General features: G+C 40.5%; 1 protein-coding gene across 1 annotated transcript in view; it reads left to right on the plus strand.

The window, feature by feature from the left end:
* Positions 1–497: 497 nt before the first annotated feature.
* Positions 498–26952, plus strand: part of GLIS1 (GLIS family zinc finger 1) — a 196485-nt gene continuing 170030 nt past the window's right edge. The window contains exons 1-2 of the mRNA XM_082053857.1: positions 498–568; positions 765–1154. Of these exons, the coding sequence (XP_081909983.1) occupies positions 803–1154 (352 nt within the window). The 5' untranslated portion in view covers positions 498–568; positions 765–802. The remainder of the gene's footprint in view (positions 569–764; positions 1155–26952) is intronic.

Consider the following 26952-nt stretch of genomic DNA (forward strand, 5'->3'; position numbering starts at 1 on the left):
CAGCCCTCCCCCTGCCCGCCCCGACCGGCCCGAGCGAAGGGCTGGCCCCGCCGCCGCGCCAGGGTAATGGCCCGGGCCGCCTTCACTCAGGCAGCCGGCTGTGCGGCGGGGGAGCGGGGCTGAGCCCATGAGCCCGGCGCGGCGGCGGCGGGAGCCGGCGGGCAGCGCGTCTTCCCGGGCGGCCCCTCCCAGGTAGGAGCAGGGGGGCGCGGTTGTCACCGCCCCGCCGAGGTGCTGCCGTCCCTCCCGCACGGCCGGGGCCGGTGACCCAGGGGTCGCGGTGAGCCCGGCGTCAACGCCCGGCGTCGGCAAACACGCCCCGCGGCGCTGCGCGCGCTGCCGCCGCGTCTGCTGTTGCCTGGGTGTCCGCTGTTTGGATGCCTCAGCTGAAAGGCACCGGCCTCGAACACAACCCCGGCCGTGCCGTGCGCCGGGCTCCCCTCCCCTGCCGGCCGGTCTCGCCTTCCCCGCAGCGGTTACGAAAAGCCTGTCGGTGTTGCCTGGAGAGGGAGGAAAGCCGAGGCGCGGCGCCAGCCTCTCCGTGCTTTCCAGGCGGGACGCCGCCGAGGTCTGATCCCCCCCACCCCGTTTCTTCCCCGGGGTGCGTGCGAGCGCGAGCGGGGCTGCGGGTGCGTGGGGCTCCTCGCGGGCAGCCGTTAACGGCCGTTGGCGGCGCGCGCGGGGCTGAGGGGGCGGTCGGGCTGAGGAGGCGACCGGGCTGAAGCGGCCACGGGCGCTGACACCCCGTGTGCCCCTCGGTGCAGGAGAGCGGCGAGGGCCCTGGCAACCGCCGGACGCGGACATGCACTGTGAGCCCGTGGGGGGTCAGAAAGCCAACGCCGGTTCGGCTCGCTGCGAGGTGACCGATAAATGCCAGGGAGCGCCTGTGAAGGAAGTGTCGTGGGTGACTCGTCCCAGCGCTGGTAAAGCTCTTTTGAATCCTCAGATGTCCTTTAAAGTGACTGTCAGCAATAGCAGCGACCACACGGAGCCTCAGCAGAGCCCCCCTGAAATGTCAGCGCCTCTGCTAGATTTCGTCCCCAAAAGACCCAGCATATTCGAGAGGATCCCGATTCTGCCCAGGGCGCAGGAGCTGCGATGCGCTAGAGGCTCCAAAGAATATTTCCAGCAGCAGAAACATCAAAGCGTGAAGGGTGAGTTTAAAAATGCATGAACTGAACACTACTACCACAAAAAAAGTATATCCACAAACAAACAAACATGTGTATCAAGCTCCTTTTATGTTTGTTTGGGGCTTTTTTGCCTCCTTCTTTTGGTCTTAAGAATATTTTCTAACTTGTTTATTTATATGCAAGCTTTAAAACTTTTTTCTTTTCTTTTGATTTCTGTGCACCTAGGAGGTGCAGGATAAACTCGACTATTTTTTTGCCACGGGGCAGTAGAAATTTTTTCAATATTCTTTAAGAAATCGAGTGACCAGCATCTTCTTTAATTCTCCTGAGCGACTGCTGCTCGGTTTGGTCGCTTCTCAGCGGTGGTTGTTTTGAGGATGGTGCTGGACACAGGGTTCGTCTGTCCTGCGCCTCAGCCTGTGTGTGGGGTGTGTGTTTGTGAGTATGCCTGACTGACAAGAAGTGCCGGGTTCTTATTCAGCAGTTTCACTACGGTTGCTTGGATTTATAGTTTGTATTTCAAGGAGGTGCTACAAACGCTGGATTCAGGCAGTGAATCCTCAGAGTCAGGATTCCTGGTGCCTGAAAGGCATGGCGTGAGGTCAAATTCTGCTACTTAACAAATGCCCAATTTTCATCAATCCATCGTTAGGACATAGCATTGAAGTTAGGTTAGGAATTGCCCACTAAAATCTGCTAGTTACTCTTTTGAGCCAGAACTTGTTAACTGAGCTGGTATTTGTTAATCAAAACTTAGTTTTGAAATAATCCCTCTGAGGTATCACTGGGTGAATGCAGAGGGAGTTCAAACGTTCTTTTACAGTCCAAAGCAACTTACAGAGACACATGTGCACCTGAGGTTATTAATATGAAAGCAATGTTTTTTTTGTGAAGTTAAAAAGTTAATCCTGTTTTTCTCGGTCCTCTCCTGCTCTCTGCTTTAGAGATGTACGTGCTGTTTTCTTGTTGGTGTAAGACAGTTCCCACTAGGATTTTTCAGTGCATTTCTTTCTGTTCGTTCATCTGAAAAATAAAAGTAGACTGTGTGCCCTTGGACTACTAACATTTTTTTTTGTGAGCTCCTTACCTAGGGTGATGGCACCTTACATTGCCATTAAGTTATGTTAATGAGCACCTCAATCTGTGCTAGGTCTGTCCTGCAAACGGTAGGATGTATTTGTTCATCACTAGTGAATGCAGACAAGAGTGGAGCAACAGGTTATAAATTACCTTTTTTATTTTTCTGTTTGTTAATGCTGCAGTTCTCCTCTCCTGATTTAGAAAAAAAAAAAAAAAGAAGGTTGTTAATGTTTGGCAAGAATGAAATGAAGGTCTGTTACGCAGAATCAGGTTTGGAGGAGGGAGAAGGAGGGTTCACAAAGTATGAAGGGACAGCTGCGAGCTCTAGTACTGCTCTGCTGCTATGGCTACTGCTTGTAGAAGGGACTCGTGAGATGTTTAAGCTCGTATGAACCTGAGTCAAGTGGTATCAGCCTCACTCGTGGGACAACTAGGGTTCGTACCAGCTTAAAACATCTCATGAGTTGCCCTACTCAAGTGGACTGTCAAAGTGCTTTCCTTTTTTTTTTTTTCCTTTTCCTTTTTCCTTTACTTTGAGCTACTTACTCCTCTTGTCATGGTTATTTCTCTAGTGGATGCTGCAAATGTCAAGAATGTAGGGAAGGAAAGAACAAGTGTGAATTCCATTCACTTGGGACTTCTTATAGTAGGTGTAGATGGGCACTGGGAGAGGATGCTAATTTATCTTTCCTGATTGATAAATTTCCCCTTTTCACCACTGGGAAAAAAAAAAAAAACACATTTTAAGTTTTGTTCCTGTTTTTTGTTTAATGCATTTTCTGTCCAGGCTGTTACCTTGTGGTTGCTTCAGCATGTGGGTGACTTGAGTCATGGGAGTTAGTAGGAGGTATCCATGGTCAGGATAGGGTTCATTTACTGAGTGTGGTGATTTGATAGATAATGTTGGATTTTTCGACAGACAGCAGTACTGGGTTTTTTGGGGAACAGGGTTTTTTTTTTTCCCTTTTAAAAAATTATTTATTTTTTTTTTAACCTTGTGAAGGTATTTTTAGGAGAAGTTAGGGAAAGAAAAATTTTGGGCTAGAGCTGGATTTCAAATATGTGGGCTGTGATGCTTCTTCTGCTGTCATCAAGTGCCTTAGTGTCCGCTTGAGCATTTGGGAGTTCTCCCACCAAATACTGCGAGCTGCCAGTGCCTGCTCAGCACCCTATCCTTCTGCGTCAGTTTCACAGGAATAACAGAAGGCACTCAATTGCTCACTGGGATCTAATAGTAAAATCAGAGCTCTGTGTATCCAAAGGGAGCTATGCTGCAGATGGGAGAACTGCTGATCTTTCAAGGAGTGGTGTAAACTATCTTCCAACAACCCTGGTTCTCTCAAGAAGATAAGGGCTAAGGATGGCTGTATGTACAAATGATATAACAAGATACATCTAGAAAGTGTGAATGAGGGAAATATTAATATTTACCCAGTAAAAGGTTTTGAGAAGGAAACTGGTGACAGCTTGATTTCAGATCATCATGCTGTGTGTCTCCTGCTCTCCAGCCCCAGAGTACCATGTATCCAGTTAATTCCCTCTGCAATCTGGGTTAGATTACAAAATGTGCCTCCTGGTTTTGGTTTATCCACAGTTGAAAGCTGCATGTAGGGAGGGTAAAAGACCCTCTTTAACAAGAGCAAAATCAATTTTTATAGTTGCATGTAAAAAGACTTTTTTTTTTTTTCCTAAACATGCCTTTACTTTCTTTGTTTTTTGTTTTTTTTTTTTCAAAAAAGAAGAAATCAAAATGATACACTACCCTCCTAATAAAAAGGGCAGCTTTGAAGTAATCACAATGGGGAAAAAAGCATCCTGCTGTTATAATGTCTGTGTGGTGGTATTCTACTGCTTCACAGTACTTAAGTTATGATCCTGCAAAATGCTTCTGTCCCTGAGTAAGTCTTATTACATGAACAGCCAAAGAAAAACTTGAGGGGTGGTGGTGAGGATTACTTCTGGGAATCAGATCACTTGTGTCTAAACTTTCCAGGATGGAGCCGTTGTTTGTTCACTAAAAATATCAGTATTTTGGAACTGTGCTTCATGTTTTGTTCTGTTTGGGAGCTGTTTAAAATAAACACCCAGTTTTCACCCAGCCTCCCCCTTCTGGTATGATTGGCTGTGATACACACCACACTTTTCTTGATCATTGATTTTTCTGGCTGTCAGAAGGCAGAGTATTTGCACCCAGACGGTGCTTCCTACAGGCATTTGTAGTCTGCTCGGCATAGAATCAACTGTACCCTAAGGTATGATGTCCAGTTTACAGTGTTTTCCAGGGATTCTGTGGGTTTGGTTCTGTTTTATTGTATTTCATGCTACAGTATTACTATTATGAAAGTAACACAGGGCAAAATAATTGTTGTCACCTGGGAAGAAACTTTTGTCAAAGAAAGCTGTAGTGGTGGCAAAAAAAATAATCTATAAAGATGTCAGATATCTGAGTGTTTTTTAATTACATTGATTATGGTTGTTATCGGGAAACACTTATCCTTTTCATTCTTTTCCAGTTTTGTTTGGTGTACCTGATTCATGACTCAGTAGAAATGACAAGATTTATCCTGTTAGTTGTGCCACTGGGAAATCATCCAAATGGCACAGACCTTTGCAGTAACCACTTCAGATATTAACTTACAGTGGGCAAAACAATTAGCTGTTCTGGTTGCAGTGGCTGGATGTTTCTTTGTTGAGAGTATTTTTTATTCAGACAAGGAAAATGTTGATTGGGTTTCTTTTATTGTTGTTTGTGGGGTTTTTTGTTTTGTTTTGTTTTTTAGCTGTATCTCCTTTCAGCAGCATACGACTAACGTATTGAAATGTTTTAATTTTCTGCTGTTGAGAAGGAGAATTGAATCTTGCCATGTCAACCCCTTTGACTATTCCCTCAGTTAGCAGGACAGTCTTTGCATAAGAAACAGCTTAGACTGTTGGGATCTTAAGCAAAAGCATATGTTTTGGCTATATGACTTATTAGGTGTATTGACTGGTCTTGGACCTGATACTGCCGTTTCCTTTCATATACCTTGTCTGTATTCACCTGGATTATCCCACTGGAGCAAATGGGACTGCCTAGAACTGATAAATATTATATGGGTTGATAAGGAGACAGGGAATGGGCTCACTGGTACGGTGATCTCTAAACTCAATTTTATATAGACCTGTAGTTATATATATATATATATTTTTTTTTATTATTATTTTTTTTAATTTTCAGGACGTTTCTCTTGCTTGCTGTATTATGCATTGGAACTCTCCACCACAAAAAAGGAATTTAAAGCTTTATTGGAAACAAACTTGCAGTAACAGAACCCCTTTTTATTTCATGATCTCACAAACCCACTTTTTTTTGGTTGTTTTTTTGTAAGGGGAGAAAGGATAAGAAACTGCAGATTGAAAAATGTGTGCATAAAGTAATTTGGGATAAATTGTGACTGTCCCCTCCTCCCTTAAACTGGCTAAAATGCTCACTTGTCTTGAATAAGTAAATAACTTTCAGTTACTTGCTGCTGAAGGAAGTTCTAACGATTTATGTTGTAAAATCGAAGTCACTGAATTGAAGATGAACCTTTCATGGTTTTAATTTAAAAGAGGTTTAAGTGTATCTAATAATTAAAATATTTGTTATTTAGGGATCAGTGATAGAGAATATTTAGTAAATACAACCCAGAAGATCTAACAATCAACCTGTCATATAAAGGCATTTGGTACTTGTAAAATGAAAGCAAAATCCCCCTATTCTACTTCAGGAAAAACATTCAGCTGTTGGAACAAATTAAGAGAATAAATATTGTATCTGTCTTTATATTGTGTAGAAATATATGGAATAACAAGTAACGTCATATTACAGGAAATAAGTTTGATCTATGGAAGAGATTTTTTAACTTACTAAGATTTACTTGAGGGCAAAGAAGTGAAAAATAAGAAGTTACTTGTTCTGGCTTTAAAATGTTACATTAACACATGGAATGAAAATGGAGATTGTTATATACTCTGCTAAATGGAATGAGAAGGGAAGTATCTTTCCCTTTCTTATTTTACGTTAAGAAAAAGTTTAAAATATAAATCTTGCAAGTGCTAAAGTATGTGTATTACTGTGCTCCTGTCAGTTGTCTCAACTACTAATACTTTGGACCTGGAATTTTCTAAATTATGTAGTCAACTATATCTAAATGATTATTTGTATGTTAGACTTCAACTCTGTACACACATGAGCTGTCGAAGTGTACGCTGAGGATTTTTAGTAGATTTGAAATAATATTCTGGAAGTGCTTTAAGATTCTATTAAGTAAAACTACAACTTGTGAGTGTCTTCTTGGAGATAGTACTTCTTTATTGCAACAAAGCTGTGTTGTGGTTTTTTTTTTTTTTCTTTGCTTCCAGTGAGCAAAGATGCTCAGTATGTTGAATAGGAGGGACAAAATTTTACTCTAAATGATTAATATCAGCAGGAGTCTTGCCACTAAATTTAGCTGGGTCAGTATTTCAATCCTACTATTACGAAGTTCTTTATCCTGTGTACAGTGGAAAGCTTGTAGGACAAATAACAAGCTTGTATTAAGTCCATCTCTAAGCTGGGAAGAAGAATAATGTATGGACTAGGAAGGGAAATTTGTAGTACTTTGAATATAATTTCCATGTTCAGTACCATGATTATCATTATTCTAGAAATGTGAACCTCTGCTGTTTAGTGATGGTTGTTTTTTTTTTTTTTTTAGAATTGTTGAATATGTCGATGGCATTGTAATTGGAGAGGGAATATAGATGTAAACCACTCTATTCTGTACTGCAGGTTTCTGTCATTATATGTCAACAAGCTTGAACAAGGAATGTAATCTAGTAATCATTTTACAGTGCATGAAACTGCTTTTAATAGACTGTTGTTTTTGTTTGCTTCTTTTTTCTCAGCCATCAAATGTTGTTTCCCAGCACACTGGTGTAACTCAAAGAATATAGGGTTCCAAAGCAACGCCAGTGCTCACTAACTGTGGCACAGCATAATCTTGCCCTACAAATGTGCAAACAATAGCAAAAGTATGTGTTTCTGAATATGACACAGCTGTTACCTTCTCCCAAGAGCAGGGAGCGTTACAATGGCATAGACAGAACGACCAGTTAAAACCACTCATGCCATTTTATGGCATTTAAATGGGGCATGTAAAAAAAGCGAGGGCTGGTTCTTTCATTCAGATGGGTATCAGTTCAGACTGCTGCAGTGCTACCTTTCTCTGCAGGCTTTGAAGAACAGAGGCAAAGAATTCCCCCTTTTCTTTCCCCTCCTACTACATTTCTGGCACGTGAAATCTCAGTTGGAACCTGGAACTTTCTGTTCTCAGAATCCGTGCTTCACTAGTAACCTGGAACAAGGACTCTCTTTTTTTTTTTTTTTTTTAGATTTTATTACAGTCAATAGATTGCATATATTAAATTATTGTTAATGATTATTTGTAGAAAGGGAACTACTTGAAAAACAGATAAGACATTGCCAGAGCTGCAATAGTTTGAAACCAGTCTAATCATCGTAAAGTGCTTGAGTTATATCTCTAATTATGTCTGACTTTTCTGTCATTATGTCTGAATGTATATGTGATTATTTTGCGTGGTGCATTGGTAAGGAGCACTGTTATTGAATCTGCCCGATCAAATGTATTTGAACAGTTAAATGAATGCAAAACATCTTAAACTACATCTAATTCTGGCATTTAAGTGTGTGATAAGAAAAGGGCTTTATGAGAGCTATCAAGTTGTCAATTGTTTTAGAATGAGGGGAAAGCAAATGCATTCTTATGTGGTTTTATGCGTATTTAGCTAGAGGGGAAAATGACACTAAGGCGACATCATGAAATACTGTAAAACTAACTTTTTAATACAGATCTGCATTGTTGTTTTAAGTGCTTAAGGGGTTGGCGGTTTGGTTTGGTTTGGAACTCGCTGAACTATATGAAGTGTGTCTCTGGGGGCCTGGTATTTTAATACCTACTAGAAGGTTGTATAACAGTAGATGATGTATTTTGCCTGCCTTCCAATGCTGTAAATAAATTACACATGCTGCCTTGGGAAAACATATCCAAGGTGTAAATCAAAGGCTAATATAAGAGAAAAAAGCCCCAATTAGTGATATCTTGTAACTGATTAGAATTTGTTAATTTACCTACAATCAAGAGGTATGAGAGCAATAATATGTATAAAAATGTTAAGTTGAGGCACTTCCCAAGAAGAGGTAGAGGGTCTAGGATTATTTAAGGTAAGTTCTGTGATTCACTGCTTTTTCACAATTTGCTGTGGTTAAGTCACTTAAATACTGAAGTCAACATTCCCCTAGGCAAAGAAAGATAATATAATTTTAAGTGTACTGTAAAAATTGAAATTTGATAGCTTCCACTCTATAAACCTATCTAAGTCTTGGTTATATTAAAAGGAAGATAGATACATGTGTCAGTTTTGGAGCTTTTTCTTGTTTGTTTTGGTTTTTTGTTTTTAGATTAAAGAATTAAGAATGTGCTTCAAACAAGCAACAAAACAGTTTATTAATGTGAATGTTTTGCTAAATACTACATGCTTTATGCAACTCCCATTCCTTTATAATAAGTTTAAATATTAATTCTTTGGAATGCTAGATGCCTAAAGCTAGACAGAAATGCTGTGCAGTTTCAGATATCTAGGAGTGGGCTTGTGAAACAGGATATTTAACTAGGAGAGATGAGTAGCACATTTCAGAGTTATTAGGGCAGAACAAGAAGTCAAGAGGATGACTTTAAAAAAGTTACAAAATTGTTTTCTGGGCATGAGACTTAAATACCTTAGAGTTATTTGTTTGAAATACAAGAGTAGATTTCCCATGTATGTAGGTTCTAGAATGCATTGTTTTATTATTATTTTGTTTAACTTCTTTTTAGATGTCTGCCTCCCTCTGAAGCAGCTGGCTTTGATTTAGCCTGAATCCTTCACTGTGGGCAAATGATCAGTCACGATGACTGTATGTTGTGCTCTTTGATGGAACATCTCTGCAGTGGCAGATACTCGAGAGAGAAGACCAAATAGTAAAGGAAGGGTGCTCCAAGGAACCAGCATTTGGCATTCAGAAGGACTCATTTTATGCCAAGACAGCTTTCACTTATTGTTCCTTATATATTGTTCCTGCCTACCTCCCAGCCCCCATCTGTGCTGGACAGAAAAGAGTGTTAAAGTGAGAACAGATAAAAGAGGATATTTCTGTTTTATTTCTGAGTTTGTTTTTTTTTTTTTTTTAATCCCAGAAAGCATTTAACATGAGGTTTCATAACTTTTGCTCTGCCCTGCTGCTCCTGCTGAAATTGCAGGGAGTTGTAGCTTTGACTTCAGGAAGAGGCCAGTACTGAATGTTTCTTAAAATCCCATCCATGCTCTTTTGAGGCACAGAAGAGAAGGTCCAAGTGTTAAACTCTCTCCCAGAGAGAAAAGTGTGCAAGCAGAAGCAGCCCATTAGCTCAGATGCCATGGTCAGCACAGCATGTCCACCTTTGATTTTTCTTCCTGTTCAAGACCCTGCATAGGTCTAAAGCTGGTGTTATCTGCCATTGTACATGAAACAGGCAAAAATGGTGAAGAGTTGTGATAGCAGTTGACATGACCCAATATATAAATGTTTTGGATGAAAAGAGTTAGGGTGCTTGAACTCTGTTCTAGGCTGTACCACTTGTATCATTTTGGTGCAAGTATGTGTACTGTTTATGATATTTCTATTGCAAGAGTGTAATGGAGTATGGTGTGGTGAAAGAAACAGCAGTTGTTTCGGCACACCATCAGGGCCTGCTTAATTTTCTGTTCTGAGGAACAGAGTTGGTTAGTTCAGGTGCAGTGTTTGGGTAATGTGGCTGGCTGTGTTTGAGATCTGATGTAGTGGTGGTGTAGGATGCTACACTGTGATGTGTAGCTCTATCAGTCTGGGGTGGCACTTGCTTGAGCATGGCCATACCCCTCTATACAGTGTGCGAGTGGACCGGATTTCTCTCTTTGCTACATGAAGTACGTGGTGCTTGCCTTTGTTGGTAAGTCTCTTTAAGTGTTGGTGGTAAAAAAAATGCAAGATATGTATTTGTTACCTTTGGGGGAGCAAGGGTTTTAGTGGAACATTTTGGTTGGGCTTCCTTCTGCTTGGCATCTGCTTTAGGCTGCCAGTTGCAGAATTGTTGCTGAGGAACAAATATGTTTATTTTAGTGCTTGAGATGCTGAGGTGAGGGAAAGGAGGCTGCATTAAAGGAGCTGTGTTGGAAATAGCTAATGTAAGTACCTGTTGGGAAGAAAATCTTTCCACCCTGGTGTGCTGGAGGAAGCAACTTCAGGGTTGCCCTTGCCTTTCAGCAGATGGCTGTTGTTCTTGAGGCAGAAATCACCATATGGATTGTATGCCCTCTGGGATCGAAGTGCAGGTAGCTACTCCAAAGTTCCTGAGATCCTCGTTGCTCTGGCAGAACAGATTTTGCATGCAGCTGAGACTGTCTCCCAGGACTTGAAGAAGAAAAAGCAGCACTACATTCCTTCTTTCTGGATATCTGATTGTTGTAATGTTCAATTTCCTTGAAGTCATCAAAGCTGGTTTATGTTCAACTGAAACTGAGCTGGCCTGATTCCATTATTCCTAGCTCTAGTGCAAATCTGAAGTGATGCCATTTTTAAACCAAGAGTGAATAAAAAGGAGACAGACTTGGGCCCTGGAGGGCTAATGTGTGTAAGTTTGTTGTGTAAGTATGGACTCATTTCACTTGGCAAAAGAAAAAGATGTCTCACATTTTTAATCTGAACTGTTTTGTGTATTTTTTTCCTCTTGCCAACTTACCACAAATTGGCTTATATTCTTTTTCATGGAGTTTCTGAGCTATTCGATAAGGTTTGCTGACTTGTCATATTTTCATGTGGATAAGCTACAGCCTATGTGTGTGAATGGTTCTCTTTTCAAAACAAAGTTCCCCATGCATTTCAGCATTTCTCTGATTTGAATGGGTATGCGGGAAATTTAAGGGGATGTTTACCCCTAGAGCCCACTTGCTCTTTCCGTGCCCTTCAGTCTTAATAACTTATTCTTTCTACTCTGTTAGCCTCCTGGCCTCTGCCTTTTACTTTGTGCAACTTTGCTGTTGGCTTATTTTTAAATATGTATAAAGGGCTGCAACTTATTTGAATTGTGGGCTAAATATGTGGAAGTATGGCAACTGGTGTAAATAGCTTTTGGTCTGTTGAATGTGTAAATACTCAAAATCTGTCAGAGTGATTTAGCTAGCTTTTATTGGAAACATTATTCATATGAGATCCCCATTCTTTTACTGCATCCCGTCAGAAGCTGTTAGGCAGAGATTACTGGCATGAATACTTGGATTGCTTTGTCAAAATTTGCTTTTATGCCTATTTGGTTATAAGTTTACCACTTCCACAAATACTTTGACAAGTCTGTATATTTTGCACGATTAGTCACAGAAAGACAATGTAAAGGGAACCAAAATCTAGAAAGTCAGAGCAAACCATTGGAATTATTAATTATCAATAGTGTTTTGAGCCTGAATGCATGATGGCATTGGCTACAAGTACAGTTTATTTGGCCAATTTGTGTTAAGACACGGGTGTTTTGCAGAGGTTTGCTACGTCAGTGGTACCCAGGTTAAGTTTCTCAAAATGGGACTGACCTGCTTGGGGTTAGTGTTAATGCCAACAACAGTTTTTATTAGCTGCTGGAGAAGTTGTTGGGAGACTTAAAAATTAAGGACAGTAAACATTACCAGTGAGAAAGATGTTTTATGTGTGGGGTAGATGTTTCAGCAACAAGTGGTCACTCTGAAGTGACAGGGAGGCAGTTTCAGAACCTAGATAATAAGACTTCAGAAGAACCTTGGTGAAAAATAGCTTCTTAACCAACTAGCATTTAGGTAAAAATGAATTTTGATATTAGCTACCACTGGAGAAAACAACCTGGACGGTTGGATACAGCTTCCAGTGTGAAGGCTCCTGACTACAGCATTTACTAGTTAGATAAGTAACCCAGATGTAGAATATAAGCTGGATATGACAAGGACCTTCTAAACATGGAATCCACTGATTTATAGATCAGAGTTATAATTCATATGCATGGTGCCCACACATCCTTCAAAGGCACCAGTCTTGTTCTGCTTGTATGGAAGAAAATCTCCTATTGCATCCTTTCTGAACCTGTGTGTGGCTGTAGCATTTCCCTGTTGGTACTAAGTACTTTGTGAAATGCACCTGACATTGAGCACTTTCTGTCTCTTCTACATTGGTTTGTTCTTCCACAGAGAATATGTGGGCTTGACACTAGGAAAGATGTTAACTAGGAATATACTTAGGTTTTGATATATGGTTCCCAAGCAGGCTGTGAGTTGTTTGTCCCTGGAGTTTTTAAAGACAGGCTGGATGGAAATCCTATTGTGGGATGTACCTCTTGGGGCCCAACCGTCTTTCTGGTGCCATTTTTAATTCTCACACTCAACTGCTTACACATGATAAAGAGTTACAAGAGGTCCCTCAAACTGCAATACTCCAGGCTTCTATCCTCTCTGACTTAGTGAACAAAGTTCAAATCTCTCCATGTCAAATGTTGGTGTTTCTGGCCACTCGTTTGTCAAGAAAACACTGAGAAGGCATGCAATAGAAACCAGACTGAAGAAGGGCTCTAAGGGCAGCAGTTGGGAGAACCAGTGGTGGGACAACTGGGCATGGAAAATGATTGATTTTTATGTGCAAAGCAGTTGTGAAATGTTCTGTGGCATTCTGGGGACATGCCATTGCTAACAAACGATTGCCTGTTGGGGACAGAAAATGCCAGCCATTGTTCTGAAGAAGGAAATAGCCTTATTGATACTGAATTAGGCTCACATTGAATAATAATTATTATTCATTTGCAGTGCATCCTGTTTTCCAGATATATAAATTAAGTGGCTATACTGAAGTCCTTCAGCATTATTAGCCTTTAGTTGTCGGTCATTTCTACATCCTTATGGTCCAGGTGGAGTTTAGACTGTTTAGGACTAGGGATGTATTGTGGTGGAAAGGAAGCTGTTCTGCTGCTTAGAAGAGTTTGTCAAGCTTGTTCTTGTTTCATAACAAGCCTGGGAGCAAGGCTGGCAAAGGTAAATGTGTTGGTAGATTAGCCTGAAGCTTCTGGCATACATTTTGAATTGTTAGATGCAATACTGGTGGCATAAAAATAGTGGTATAGAAAACAATGTTGCCCTTTGAATTAAGTTAAAACTGATTTATCTATAGAAACTGAGATGTGTACCAGGCAACAATATTTTATACAGTGACAGTATTTTGTATACAACTCTGAAAGTTTGAGTTTTATTCCCTATGTTATCTAATAGTTACTACTGAAATCCTGACAGAAAATAGAAAACCACTGCCAGTAAAGTTTGTCTGTTATTTCAGATTAAGGGAATAATACATAAAAATGAGGATGGGACTGGCATGCAACGTGCATTTCTTAAACAATGATCAGGAACTGGACAATTAATATTTTCATACAGTCAAACACATGAGTCTGTATCTTGGCATGGAGGATATAAACTGTTTTTGTAGCTGTATGACCTGGAGACCAGTGACACTGAAAAGGATTGGGATGTCATATTCAATTGATATGAGAAGATACATTTCTAATGGAGTAAGAGGTGATGTGAAACATTATTAAAAAGCATACAGAAATGATGTTGTCTTTCTGTTAAGCATCACTCTAGTTTCAGGAAGATAGAGTAATGCTCAAACTTTCTTAAACGGCTTTGAAAAATCAAAGGATTTGGAGAAGAACTGGAAGATGCTAACACATATGTGGTATTGATGGACTAATGGAATATTAGAGGTGATCTGGTGTGTTCCAGAAATGCACCAAAGGAGAAAATATGTGATACTTGAGGGTTCTTTTGAGTGCAGGTAAATGCAGAAGGGCATCTCCTGGCTGGAAACTTGAGCTAAGGAATGTATCAAACGAGAAGGAAGACCCATGTTTTTGACTGCAAGAATGATTAACACAGCTTAGCAAAGGATGTGATAAATCCTCTGGTACGTGGAGTTGCCGAGCCAGTTTTAGATGTTCCTATGGAAGAAATGATTCATTTCAACCATGGATGATTGCATTAAGTGGTAGAATCACTAGACGAACAAACTGGACCATCCCAACAGCTTCCATCTGTAAAAGATCATGTCCCAGACCATCTCCTTCTGCCAGACCTGGTGCTGCTTTTCCTTCATGTGCCCTCTGCATTCCAGTCCTTGGGCCTAGCATCCATATTAGGTTCAAATTTAGGTACTCATTCTGGATTTTGACATAAAGAGTAGGGAGTGGGCTGGGGAAGCAGGAGCATTATGGCACCACAATCCCACAGTTTTAACAGAAATTACGGTAAGGCAATTGCTAACAACTAGTCTTTCCTCCAAACCACTTTTTCTTTCCTCTTGTTATGTCTCTCTCTCTCCAGCAAACAGCACCAGTCCTCTGTGACTAGACTAGTCTCTATTCAGAGATGTTGTGATGGAACCTGCTGTCTCTTAGGACCTGGGCTGAGACCAACTAAAACCAAGTGCTGGGTTTGAAACCTGGATGTGTAAGGAAAGGGTGACAGCTGTGTTCTCCCTCCTCTTACCAAGAACTAATGATTTCCAGCATTAATGTCTTCCCTTTCTTTGCTTTCTGAAATGAAAACAAAGGCTCTTAGCCTCCTTCCTAGCATAGCAATAGTGACATACTAACACAGTTATTACAGCAAATGTTGTGGTGCTCTCTGGTCGTGATGTTTTCTTTCTGTGGGGAGACTGAAATACTAACTCACAAATAATGTCTTTAGAAGTCATATTAGTCACACATTTTTAAGACATTCCAAAATCATACCAACCTCCTTCTGAGCTTGTCTGTTGCTACCAATGATTCAAAGTTTTGAAAACTCTCCTTTAGTTTTGATTTACATTTTGGTCTTGGGCACTTGTTATTTCTGGCAGATGCCAGCTCAGTTTCATTAAAGAAAAATCTGTTTTACAGCCACGCGGCTCAGATCTGCTGCGCTTCTAATAATTGATGGCTGGTTTCCTTATTTCCTGCATTGTAGAAAAATAAGGACCTTGTTAGACCCAAACAAGCCTGCATAAAGTCACAGTGTGAAACATCAGGTTGGGGGTGAGCAGAGCAGCTGTGGGCAGGTTTTACAACTTTGGGCCACGGTTGATTGAGGCAGCCAAGGGAAACTGAGAGATACCCACATGACTAAGACTCAGTTGAGTTCTTTGGCTCCCTGGCCTGAGATTTATATTTGTGACACCTTCCCCCTCTGTCAGTCCCTGGGCCAGACACAAGTCTGTGTCTGTGTCTGTACTTACGGCTCTGCACACCCTGCGGTGTGGCCGCTGTACCCATGGCTTGCCATGCCACTGTGGGACACATCTATTGCCAGTGTTGGCTGTCTTGCTCCAACAGCCCACAACAGTGCAAGTGTGTGCTTTGGAAGAAAGCAGCTGGCATGTGGTGGGGATGAAAAATCAAGAGCAAACACTTGCAGAATTTCGGCAAGTGGGCAAATTAATTTCAGTCTGAACTGTCATCACGAGGGCCTTTTTTTCCCTCTCCTTCCCTTTGGGTGGTATCTTTGATTTATATTTCTGAATGGTGCAAGCGATTGCCCTTTGGTGCCCACTAAGAGCATGTGCAGTTCATTTTTTTTTTTTTATAGATGATCAATCTTATCAGATACTTGGTTTATGTTTTTGTGAACAGTTTTATTTATTTATTTGTTGTTATTTTGTTTTAAGAGTCAGTGAAATCCATTGATGCCTACACTAATTGAAAACAAGTGTAAGTTTTAGCAAACAGCTAATGTCTGTCAGGTGTTCTTCCACAATGAAATAGCTGTCAGATGCCTCCTATCATATCGCCACTCTATAAGCCTGGCAGTAGAGAGAGAATTCTGTCTTAGAGATTCATGGAGTTAAATGGCTTCTAGGAAGCCAAGCAGTGACACCTGAACAATATCATAAAAGGCAGGGGTTTTTTGTTTGTGTAATGTTCCTATCAGTTCCAGTCTGTTTCCTTTAAGGACTGGATGGCTGTTTACAGGCAAGACAAATATGTGATGAGTCCCCTAGGCATTCCTTTGAAGGACTTGCTCTTCAAGGTGCTGAAGAGTTTGTAGGAACTGTAGAACCACTGAAAAATCAAGCCTTCAAGTTTCCTCTACTAAAGGTCTGATCCAGAGAGGTATTTCAGCACCTAACTCCCATTGACATCAGTGAAAATTCAGTGCCTAAATACCTCTCTGGATCTGGTCCTTAGTCTTCTGGCATTGAATATTCAGGTTTCTGTGACTCTCCTTTTATGGCATCTTCTGTGAGTGGTGCAGTTTAAATTCTTCCCATCATGAGTTTGAGCACATGGTGCAGACAGGTGCCTAGAAAGCTATGCCATCTGATAATCTACTGTTCTACCAAGGAGTTGAGGCCTCCTAGACAAGCAGTGGGGTGGGAGAACAACTCTGAGAAAATACACTGCTCTTTTGTTAATTTAGTGTTACTGAGTGAGGATGGGGATAACCTTCAGGCACTATATTGAGAGGGAAACTAAAATTCCGTATTCATTTGCTTGGATGAAAATCCAGGGAAAAGTGGGAGATTTTTATTGGCATTTCCTCCATTCAATGTTGATCTTATCATGCTGGTTTAGTGGCAGAGCTCCTTTGGCTCCTTGCCAGGTGGTACCATTGGAGTCCATCTGAGATGTGCAAGATAAAAGATCTCAGGGAATTATAAGTATTATGACTTCCCTGTCAAACTGTTCTGATGTATAGAGTGTTCTGACCCAGAAAATTAGCTTTCGTTTTAAAGTTTTGTTATTGAAAGAAAAGGAAACACAAAAGCTGGAAAGTGGAGCCTGATATTTATAGGCGTCCTGAGAGCAGCTGTAATTAGTGCAGGTTTTTGGAAGAGACTTGTTCCTCTGCCAGCAAAGGGCCCCGGTGTTCGGCCAGGTTAGATGTAGCCTGGGAGTAAGAACTTAAGCACTGCCTGCCGTACTCTGGTTCTGCGTCTGGCACTGAGAACATGAAGTGTCCTCTCACTTAACGTATAAAATAAAATACTTTGTCTGCTCCTGGTGTGTCCTGTGAGACACCCCAGAGGTGTTAGTCACTGCCCAGCCATTTGGGCCAGTTAGAGAACAAGTCTCAGACTTGTGAAGGGCTGCATGAGTGTGCTGTGAGGGTTACTCTGGTGGGTGCTGTGATGATGATCACCCTACTGGTGATATGGAGCTCCCATTTTCAAAGGTGAACATTTGAGAAAGGAGTGAAATCTAGAAGATGCTGTGTTCGGACTTACATAAAACTGACATTGATTTCAGCTGTTTCCCATAGAAGAAAGTGCTCCAACTGTAGAGTTGGACAGGGAGAGAAAATGTGTTGACCCATTTCCTTCTCAGAGGTGAATGATCGTCAGGGCACCCAGACCATCTGTGTCTCTGCACATCCTAGGCTGATCAGTTGGTGGCTGAAGGGTTGGGAGAAGTTGAAGTTGAGATTGGACATGGAAGGGGAGGAACACTGGGAAAAGATAGGAGGAAAAGGAAAAAACCAGAAACCAATGCAGATCAACTAATTTAGACATGAGTATGGGCCCATCTGCACAAAGTGGTCAAACCAGACCTGCAGGAAGAGTGTGTTTGATCAAAGTAGTCACTAAGGAAAAAAAAACAGATATTCTTTATTTTCTTTTTAAAGCTTCAAAATTGAACTACTGATTTGTGAGCTGCTTGTTCCTCAGATTTCACAATGCATGAGAGGAAAACATTTTTACTTCCTTTCTCAAGGACTATAGAGCTGTTGTAACTCCAATTTCCCTGGTTTTAGACAGGAATCAGAACTATTCCCCACTTCCAGATCCTACAGAAGTCAGTGGGACCTCAGAAAAAGAATATTGCTTCTGACAGAGCTAAATTGAGTGAGCCACATAGCAAGTTGGCCAGCTCTAGGACACAGTGGGCAGCATGCCACACAGAAAGGTGCTGGGGGATGAACAGGGACTCCAGTGAAAACCCTGGTCTTTCTCATCTGTCCTACTGTAGGGCGGAAGGCTGGGCAGGGAGGGTGTCTGATCCAAAGCCCACTGGCTTGGTAGGAGCAAAGGACTGGAAAGGACCACGCAGACAACTGAATCCAGTTTGTTGCTGTTGCAGGAAACCGATGCTCAGTCTGGGGAGCATCTGTCCCACACCACTCAGAAGCCACAAAGCACTGCCCAACAGCCTATAACAGAGATCATTAGTGGAAAATACCAAAAGCCACAGACTGCTGTGTACAGTAGAGAGCAGGAGAGGTTGAAAGCACTGACTGTGGCTTGCAATTCTGGAAAGGCTGGGAATTTCCTTAAATAAAAATCCCTACGTGATCCAAGCATCAAATTTGATCATTGGTTTAAGTACCAAAACCAAATACCTTGTGTTATTTGTGTACTTGGACAATCAGAGAACAGGTGACAAACTGGTGCCTACCAACCTATGAGTGGAGAGGCTGAGGAATGCTCACGGGGATCCTGTGCATGCTGTTTGAACTCAGAGGTGTTTACAGCAACCACATTTCCATACAGTGAACAAGAGAAGGTGCTTTTTTGTTTTGTTTTTCCCCTTCTTTTTCCTTTCTTTCCCTCTCTCTTTTAATCACTGAACCCAATGGCTCCTCTGAGTTATGAGGGATTTTTACAGCGGAGTTGCATGGTGGAGAGACCTGGTTTTCATTGTACAGTCCAGGATATCAGTTTTAACCCAGAGGCAGTGATGTTATTTAACAGGTGCCTTAAAGGCATAGTGCTTATTTAATCATCGTCTCCATATCAACATTATGTAAATTGAAATTGCTTAGGTACGCAATTAATTGTGAATGCTTTAGCCATTTTTAAAGGCATAAGACAATACCTGAAGTTCCATTTTAAGAATATCCAGGTCAAAGGACACACATGTTTTTATTTTCTTACTTGAGGTATAATGTGTTCAAGGCAGATTTATGGCACAACCTTTGTTTATTGACTTGTACTTTTCCACATGAAACTAATGGAACATGACAGATGATATTTATGAGGCATGTGTTCCTGATTAAATCATGTTAGACATTAAAACCTGATAAAAGAACGTATTTTAAAGGGTGGATTAATAGAAAAGGAGGCAGCATTGATTGGGGAGTTTACACGGAACAAGACACACTGGTCTTAGACTGAGTATTTATAGGTGAGATATGTAGTTATAAAACTCTAGAAACTGAACAGAAAAGATTAATAAGATTTTGCTTTTTGGAAAGTTTGAGTTTTGTTTTTCTCCCTTTGTGAGCCACTGCCCACCTCGTATTTCTGGTTTTTCAAGCGAATTTATTCAGTTCTACTTAAGAACTTGTGACCCTTAATGGCCTACTGCTTTTACTGTTGGTGGTACCTGCATTCTCTATGCTTCAGGATTCCCAGTCAGCAGATCTGTCCAAGCAGCTTTTGACACTGCTAAAAACTGCTCTATAAACATGCTCTAAGTTGTGCTTTATGCGGGTGCAAATTGGGTAAGTCGGTAAATCTGCAAGAGTGAGCTGGAGCTGCTTCTCCCCACCTTGATATCTGGGTCTTCGCATAGAGTTCTTAGCAATAGGTTAGTAGGGAATCACCCTATGTAATATTTTGCATGTCAGGTTAAGAGTGTCTTCTAAGTATTTCCTGTGGAGAGCAATTATAGGACTTTGATAAACACAAGAAGTCAGAAGAGTTAGAATTTGTTTTATTGTCTTACTTAATGTTAAGTCTAAAAGGAAATCAGATAACTGAAAGCAGAATTCAGGTACACAGGTGCAAACCTGCAATATTTCTGCTGATTTCAGTTACATGGGTGTAGCTAAGGGGTGCAGCATTTTTACTCCTGAATTTTAGCATTCTGTGGCTGAATTTGTGGTAGCCTGGATCTTCCTCAACTATGTATCTTCTCTAGAACAGACAAATTGTTGCATGAGAAGACGGCCTTGAGTTTGTAAGCTAGTTTATATTGCATTTTACCTCATATCAGCTCAGATTTTTAGAAGTACTTTTCACTGTAAGAAAATGTTAAGTGTACTTTTTATGACAACAAAGTAAAGTTGCGTATTGTTGTGCAATATTCACCTCCTTCCTATGACCTCTTCATCGTAACTGAAAGACTTGTGCCAAATTAGTAGTCATTTACTTTTAATCTAAAAACAATATATTTTCTGGATGAGATACAGTAAAAAAAAAAAAAAGTTAGAATTACAGGTTTCAAATATTTATCTGATAAAATGCTTCAATATCTTCTACAGGGATGGAATGCAAATTATAGGCACATTTATAATTTGCTTTTATTTGGACTTCTCAGGACAGATAACTGATATTTATAAAATAAGAAAGCTATATAAAAGAAATACAGCTTTCTGTGAATAGAATTGTTTCCATAAAGCGTTGTCTGATTCAATTTGAGGTAAAACAAGACTTTCCTCCCAGTGTCATCAGAATGAGTTGTATTTGAAAATCTGATAGCTAAAGTACATCTCTGCTTTCCAACAAATCCAGTGGAAATGATCTTTTTTTTTTTTTTTTTTTTTTCCTTTTTACAGATTGCTCACTGAAACATTCCTCTCTACCTGAGATTTTAGGATAAGCCATCTTTCACATTAGAAAGTGAAAATCTTCATGATGCAGATGTTTCCTTGTAGAGATTTCAGCCCTCCATCCCCAAGCATATGGCATATGCCAAACCAACAGATGTTAGAGAATAAAAAGAAGAGAATAAAAAAATAACACTGGAAGTAATTTAAGATTGTTATATTAACATTTTGCCTCCTAAAGGATTTAGCATAATTTTAAAAGGCTTCCAAGATGGATTGAATAATAGATCAGAGGCTTAAAAAAAAGTGTATTGAGATTGAAAAGAATTGGAATGATTTTGTTGTGAACTGATACAGATCAGAGATGCACAGTGTTTGTGCAAAAAAAAATGGGCAGGGCGGTAGAAAATGAATGGTATTGAAGAAGATGCATCTTAGGCCCTCAGTCATACAGAAAATGGAAAAAATTATCACTTTTAGTAAGATGGTATCTTCAAATGGGTAACTGGATGTTGAACGGGAAGGGCAGGTAGAAAACTATTTGTTGCATTTTGGTTTATACAAGTGATGGTACCCCTAAGCTTCATAAGGTCATTGCAACCCTATGCCCTCATAGCTGGGTTGTCAGGTTCTCCTGGAAAAATAGCACTTTTAATCACCAGTGAAAATGGCTGGTGATGATGGTCAGCACTCAATAGGTGACAGACAACCTCTTTCCCCAGCCAGGATCAAGTCTTCCTACACCGTTTCTGGTAGAACTTTGCCGAGTCTGTTCTTACATGCTGCCAAGAACAGAGATTCTCTGCTCCCCCATCATAATGCTTAGCTGTCTTTCACAACTCTCTCCTTGATGTTTAAACTCAGTGTCACTTGCTAAGCTTGACTTCTGTCAGCAAAATTCATTTGGAGCTTTATGTAGTAGTGCTAGCAATAGGACAGGAACTGGATCTAGAAATCTTCTTCCAGACTTAGATTTTTCTAAGTCTGTGTGAGCTGAAGGACACATGGATTCCTTTAGCTCCAACAGATACTGCTTCCCTTGGAAAATCAGTCATGCTATTAGTGATTTCCTGTCTCATAAAAGAATTGTCCTTGGAGTCAAAGTGTTGGTACCAGGCTGCCAGGGGGGAAGCCCTGCAGTTATAACATTCCTCACAATGTGGCTTTATACTGGAAAGGTTTTCATTGGCTCCAACAGTTTCTCTACTTCCTTTGCTCTGTCCTGCCATGCTTTCTGAGAATGGTTTTTCCTCCTCAGTGTGTTGCTTTTTCTTTGTGTGTTTTGGTTTGCTTTTTTTTCGCTTACTGCTGGTTTTTGTTTCTGCATCTCCTTGCTGTGAAGGATGCAGACTAATGGTGCCAGGACATTGCTGAAGGAAGCTAAACAGGCTGAGCAGGAGGACTTGGGGAGATGACTGTAACAGCTAAATTGCGCATCAGGATCTCCCTGGGTGCTGCTTGGGAAACAAGGATGACCTACTGGCCATGGTGTTGGGTCATTGTAAAAAGAAGACAACTCCAAGGAACCCCAGCTGGTATGCAGAGAGAGACAGTCTTGGGGAGCACTGTCTCCATGGGATAATTGAGTACTAGGTGTCACTGAGGTGAAGTCCATGTCTAACATGTGCCACTGTCTTTTGTGGTGCATTCTAGATGGTACCGAACAGCGATATTTAAGTCCTTATTGTCAAGCATGTTCAAAGCACTATGCTAGGTAACTATACATATAGCATGAGCATTATCCCAGCTCTCTGCGCTGCTGGGAGGCAGCAGTGCCCCATTTCCCGCCTTTAGAGCTTACTGGATCAAAGAGAAGAAGGGATGCAAATCAAATCCAAAGGTAGTAAGAAGTTTGTGTTTAATCTGCATTTCTAATATAAACAGAAAGAAAAATGCATATCAGCGAGTACTGATTAATTATATCCCTGTGCTGGTGGCCAAGAATGGAGAGCATAATGCCATATAGAGTATATACAACATGGTATTTTTATGAATCGGCCAGGGAAGGCATCCAGGCTCTTTCAGTAGGTTGGTAAAGGATTTGGCTAATTTTCAGATTTTTAAGCCATCTGGAAAAATTTAGCCAAAATTACCTGCCTCACAGACCCAAGATAAATAATTTTCCTACTTATACAATTGTCCCTCATTAAACTAGACAGGTTAGGGGTGATTAAACTGTGATATTATAATTCAGGCTTTTATAGAGCATTTTGTAGATACAGTTTTGATGGTGAAAGTGATAGCAGTATGAGCCCCAATTGAGAAGAATAGAAAAAATAGTTTAATGGAGTGGAATAAACACTCCATGAAACAGAAACAGTTAAGCAACTCTGTTCAGCTCTGTGCTGTTTAAGACATTGTCCTTTCTGACAAATGTTTTATCTAAATAGTTCAGTATGCACTGTAGTGCGTACGTTTATATACTTACATATTAATATGTACTAAATAGATATAATGTATAATATAAATAACCTCTTTTGTGAATCAAAGATACTAAAGTGTCCTATATGTTACTGCATCACTTACAATTTTGAAAAGCAGCAGTAAATAATTCTCTCTTAAAAACCAGCTTCATTTTGTTTATCTCTTCTCTGCATTCATAAACAAACTCTTGTAACTGAGAAGGGAAGGGTGAAAGAAGACGAAAAGTAAATATTGTTATTTTTTCAGTTTTAAGTGAAAAGAAGTTTATGAACCTGATGCTGTGTAAATGGAGACTTGGCTCATCATGACAATCTTGAACTAGCTGCGCAGCTTCTCTGTGCCTTGGGCTTGCTGCTTGCAGAATGAGGCTAGTGATACTTATCTGCTTTTGTAAAGTGCTTAGTGACTGAGGGGAGAATATGTGGTCCAAGAGCACTCTATGTAAGTAAATATTGTAACCCAGAAATCCTTAGAGCTCCACTTTTGAGAAGACTGGTAAAAAGTTGAGTTTCACTTAATGTGGAACTGATGAAGCTATTGAATGGAGCAGCTTGTCAGTGCAACCAAAACTATGTGCAGGGAGAAAGAAACTTCTGGTGCCCATTTCTGTTCATGCCAACCACTACCCCTCTTTTTTTTTCTCCTTTTTTTTTTTTTTTAAATAAACTTTGTTATTCTTCTCCTTTGGAATGAGGATTTTGAATGCTAAGAATTACTCAAGGCTCATAAAATGCAAGGCTTGGGACTACAAGAACTAGTATTTCCAGGACAAACATCATGATTGAAGATCGCAAGGGGGAGGGGCACATGTAATTGTAAAATACTAAGGACTTTTACCAGATGGAAGAGTTCTCTGAAGCAAAGCTAAGCTGGTTAACACAACACACACTCATTTCAGGCATATAGTGCCAACACTGAAAGATGACTTTTTTTTTTTTTTTTCTAAATTAAGTTGCTGTCTTAGGATCTGTATCCTAATGCAGTTCCTCTGAAATGGGAAGACAGACTCTCCTCAGTGCTGTTTATGCTGTCATAACTGTGATTTTTTCACACACTGAAGCAACGGTCATACGTTGGGTTAAAAAAAGAAACAGAACTGAGCCCTTTTTTCCCCATCTTATTTTAAATTGGAATGATGATCTTTTTTACAGTGTTGGGGAAATAACACTTATTTTGTTATAATTGATGTGTGATTTTTCTTTTTTTGAAAAATGGGTGATGCATCGAGCAGCTTCTGTGGATCTTCATGATGCAGGTTCTGTAACAACGTCAGGGTTACATTATGTAGGCGATCTGCAACCCAGGTGGCGTAAGAGGAACATTTCTCATTGAAATGTCTGTTCCTGGTGGGGACAGTAATTGAGATCAGGTATGCCTCCTGCCTAGGACAAATAGCTGCAGGTCCAAGGATGGACAGGCCACAGTGGCTGCTCGAAGAACTCTGAAGAAGCCCTGTGGTGAAAGCAGAATCCCCAGCTCTTCGGGTTCAACCTGGTGTCAGTTTATGAGCTAAGTCTCGAAGCTTAGAAAAGAAAAACAAACAACAGTAAAACCAAACCAACAAACACAAAACCCCCAACCAACAACAACAAAAACCAAACACAAAACAAAAGAAAAACACACCATAAACCCCAAACTTGTTTGAATTTGAGGGTTTCTCATCTGCTTTTAGTCCAGCAGACACTTTGATGCTTTCCCCCATGTTACCTTTTTAGTCCTACTTTGATTTCACTGCAAGGTATGGATTCCTTGTCTTGCTAGAGATCCCTGTGCAAGACTTCCTGTTGTGATGGTTGCATTTCCACTGCATGTTTTTGTGGTTTCCCTTTTGTTCTCTGTACATTGTCCAGTTCTTTCGCACAAGTACAATCTTGTAAATGCTTATAAATTACTTTGTAGACTTGAGAAGCTGCTACTTTACTCACAGAGCCATCTGATACCCATATGTAACTACCATCCAGACTGTAAAAAAACCAGTTAGAAGAAGGCTGCATCTGTTCATATAGCACCTAGCACTGAAAGACTGATCTTGACCAGACCATCTACAGCTTCCATAATAGTAGATCAAGTCGAGTCCCAGATTACATTGAAGCTGCAGTTTTGGGGTTGTTTCTTCAATTCTACATTGGTTATTTAGGGTCTGATTTGGAAATCAGACTCGGCTATTTTAATACTCGTCTAAATGCTTACTGAATCCTCCCTTGCTTCTAACATAATCCCTTTCTTGTCTGCTGTTAGTACTTCTTTGTTACAGTGAGCTGGGAAGTTATTTGCATTTGGAAGGGAATAAATAAAAATGAACTAACATTAAGGTCCGGTTGCAAAATGTTGTATGCCCTTTTAATGCTGGGTGTCTGCTTAATTTGGAGCTTTTGCTGGGCTAAACGTAACATGAATTTGTCTGTGGTGTGTCATAGACTTATCAAAGCCAAATTACTTGTTAAAACAATGCTGAATTGGAACCATAATGCAGTAAACTAACATATAAATGGAAAGTTAGCAGAAAGGTAACTTGATATATGAAACCATAAAAGAGATTTCAGAATTAATGAGGGAGACAATATTTCTCCTGTAGAGACTTTTAAGATTTGGTTGAAACAGTGTAACAGCAACACATTATTTATTTTTCATGTTGCCTTATTCTTAGGCCCATGGGACCAGACAGGAAGGAATTAGAGAGCCCTATATTACAATTTAATTGCTTGAAGGAAAAATATTATTTTTTATTGTTAACCATTAGCTGCTTCTAGTTTTATTAACGTCATAACAGCCATGCTGTAGCACCAATGTTTGCAGCATGCAGTCAGGGCTAAGAAAATAGTTCAATCACTATAAACTCAACTTCGTAGGGGAAAAAAGAAAAATACAAGATGGAGCATTGGGACTAGCCCAGTGGCTGTTCAGGTGTTATATGTCTAAGAGCTGCATTTTCTTCCATTGAGAGCAGAGCTGTGCAGAACTAGTCCTGATCTTTTACTGAAGAAGTGTTTACATATTACACCCTCTGTTTTCATTGAGGTGAGCCATTGAGAGCTGCTCATGCTCCTTGTATTTTTCTTTTCCTCTTCTTCCCTTTCTTGCTTTTTTTAATGACTTTTAATGCCCGAAGACATCTCTGTTTAATGGAGGGGTATATTTTTAGGCAGGTTTTGTTTTTTGTAATGGGGATAGGGGACAATTAAAGTCTCCTGCTTTTATAACTGTTGTCCATTTTTGTAAAATAAAAATTCTCATGTGCCAGCTACACTGTGATGACTGTCCCCTACTGTGCTCTTGGCCTGTGGCAAAGAGGAGAGAATGTGACTTAGTTTGTTTCACCATGGAAAAATATTTGAGATTTATGATCTCACACCTACTTCAGCCTAAAAATGTTTACTCCATGAACAGACAGAATGGCTCAGCTCTTAAGCTGTGGTGATTTGACCACACGGACAGACAAGCAAGGATGAGATGTCTAATGCACAAAGCAGTGTGGCAATGGCAGTACGGCAGTCCAGTCTTCCATGTGTCCACATGGAAGGTCTGACAGGTCGATACAGTAATCCACTGCCTTTTGATGTAGACTTGGAACTTTTGCTTTCCCTCATAGAAGCAGGAGAGCAGATTTCTTTGTATGAATCTTTCAATCCCTTGATCCCTTGCTTAGGCTCCCAACAGCAACATTGACTTTGCATGATGCAGAGAACTGGGTCCTTTCACAGACGTCACCAGCTAG

This window comes from Streptopelia decaocto, assembly GCF_964273445.1.
Source record: "Streptopelia decaocto genome assembly, chromosome: 5".
Classification (NCBI taxonomy): domain Eukaryota; kingdom Metazoa; phylum Chordata; class Aves; order Columbiformes; family Columbidae; genus Streptopelia; species Streptopelia decaocto.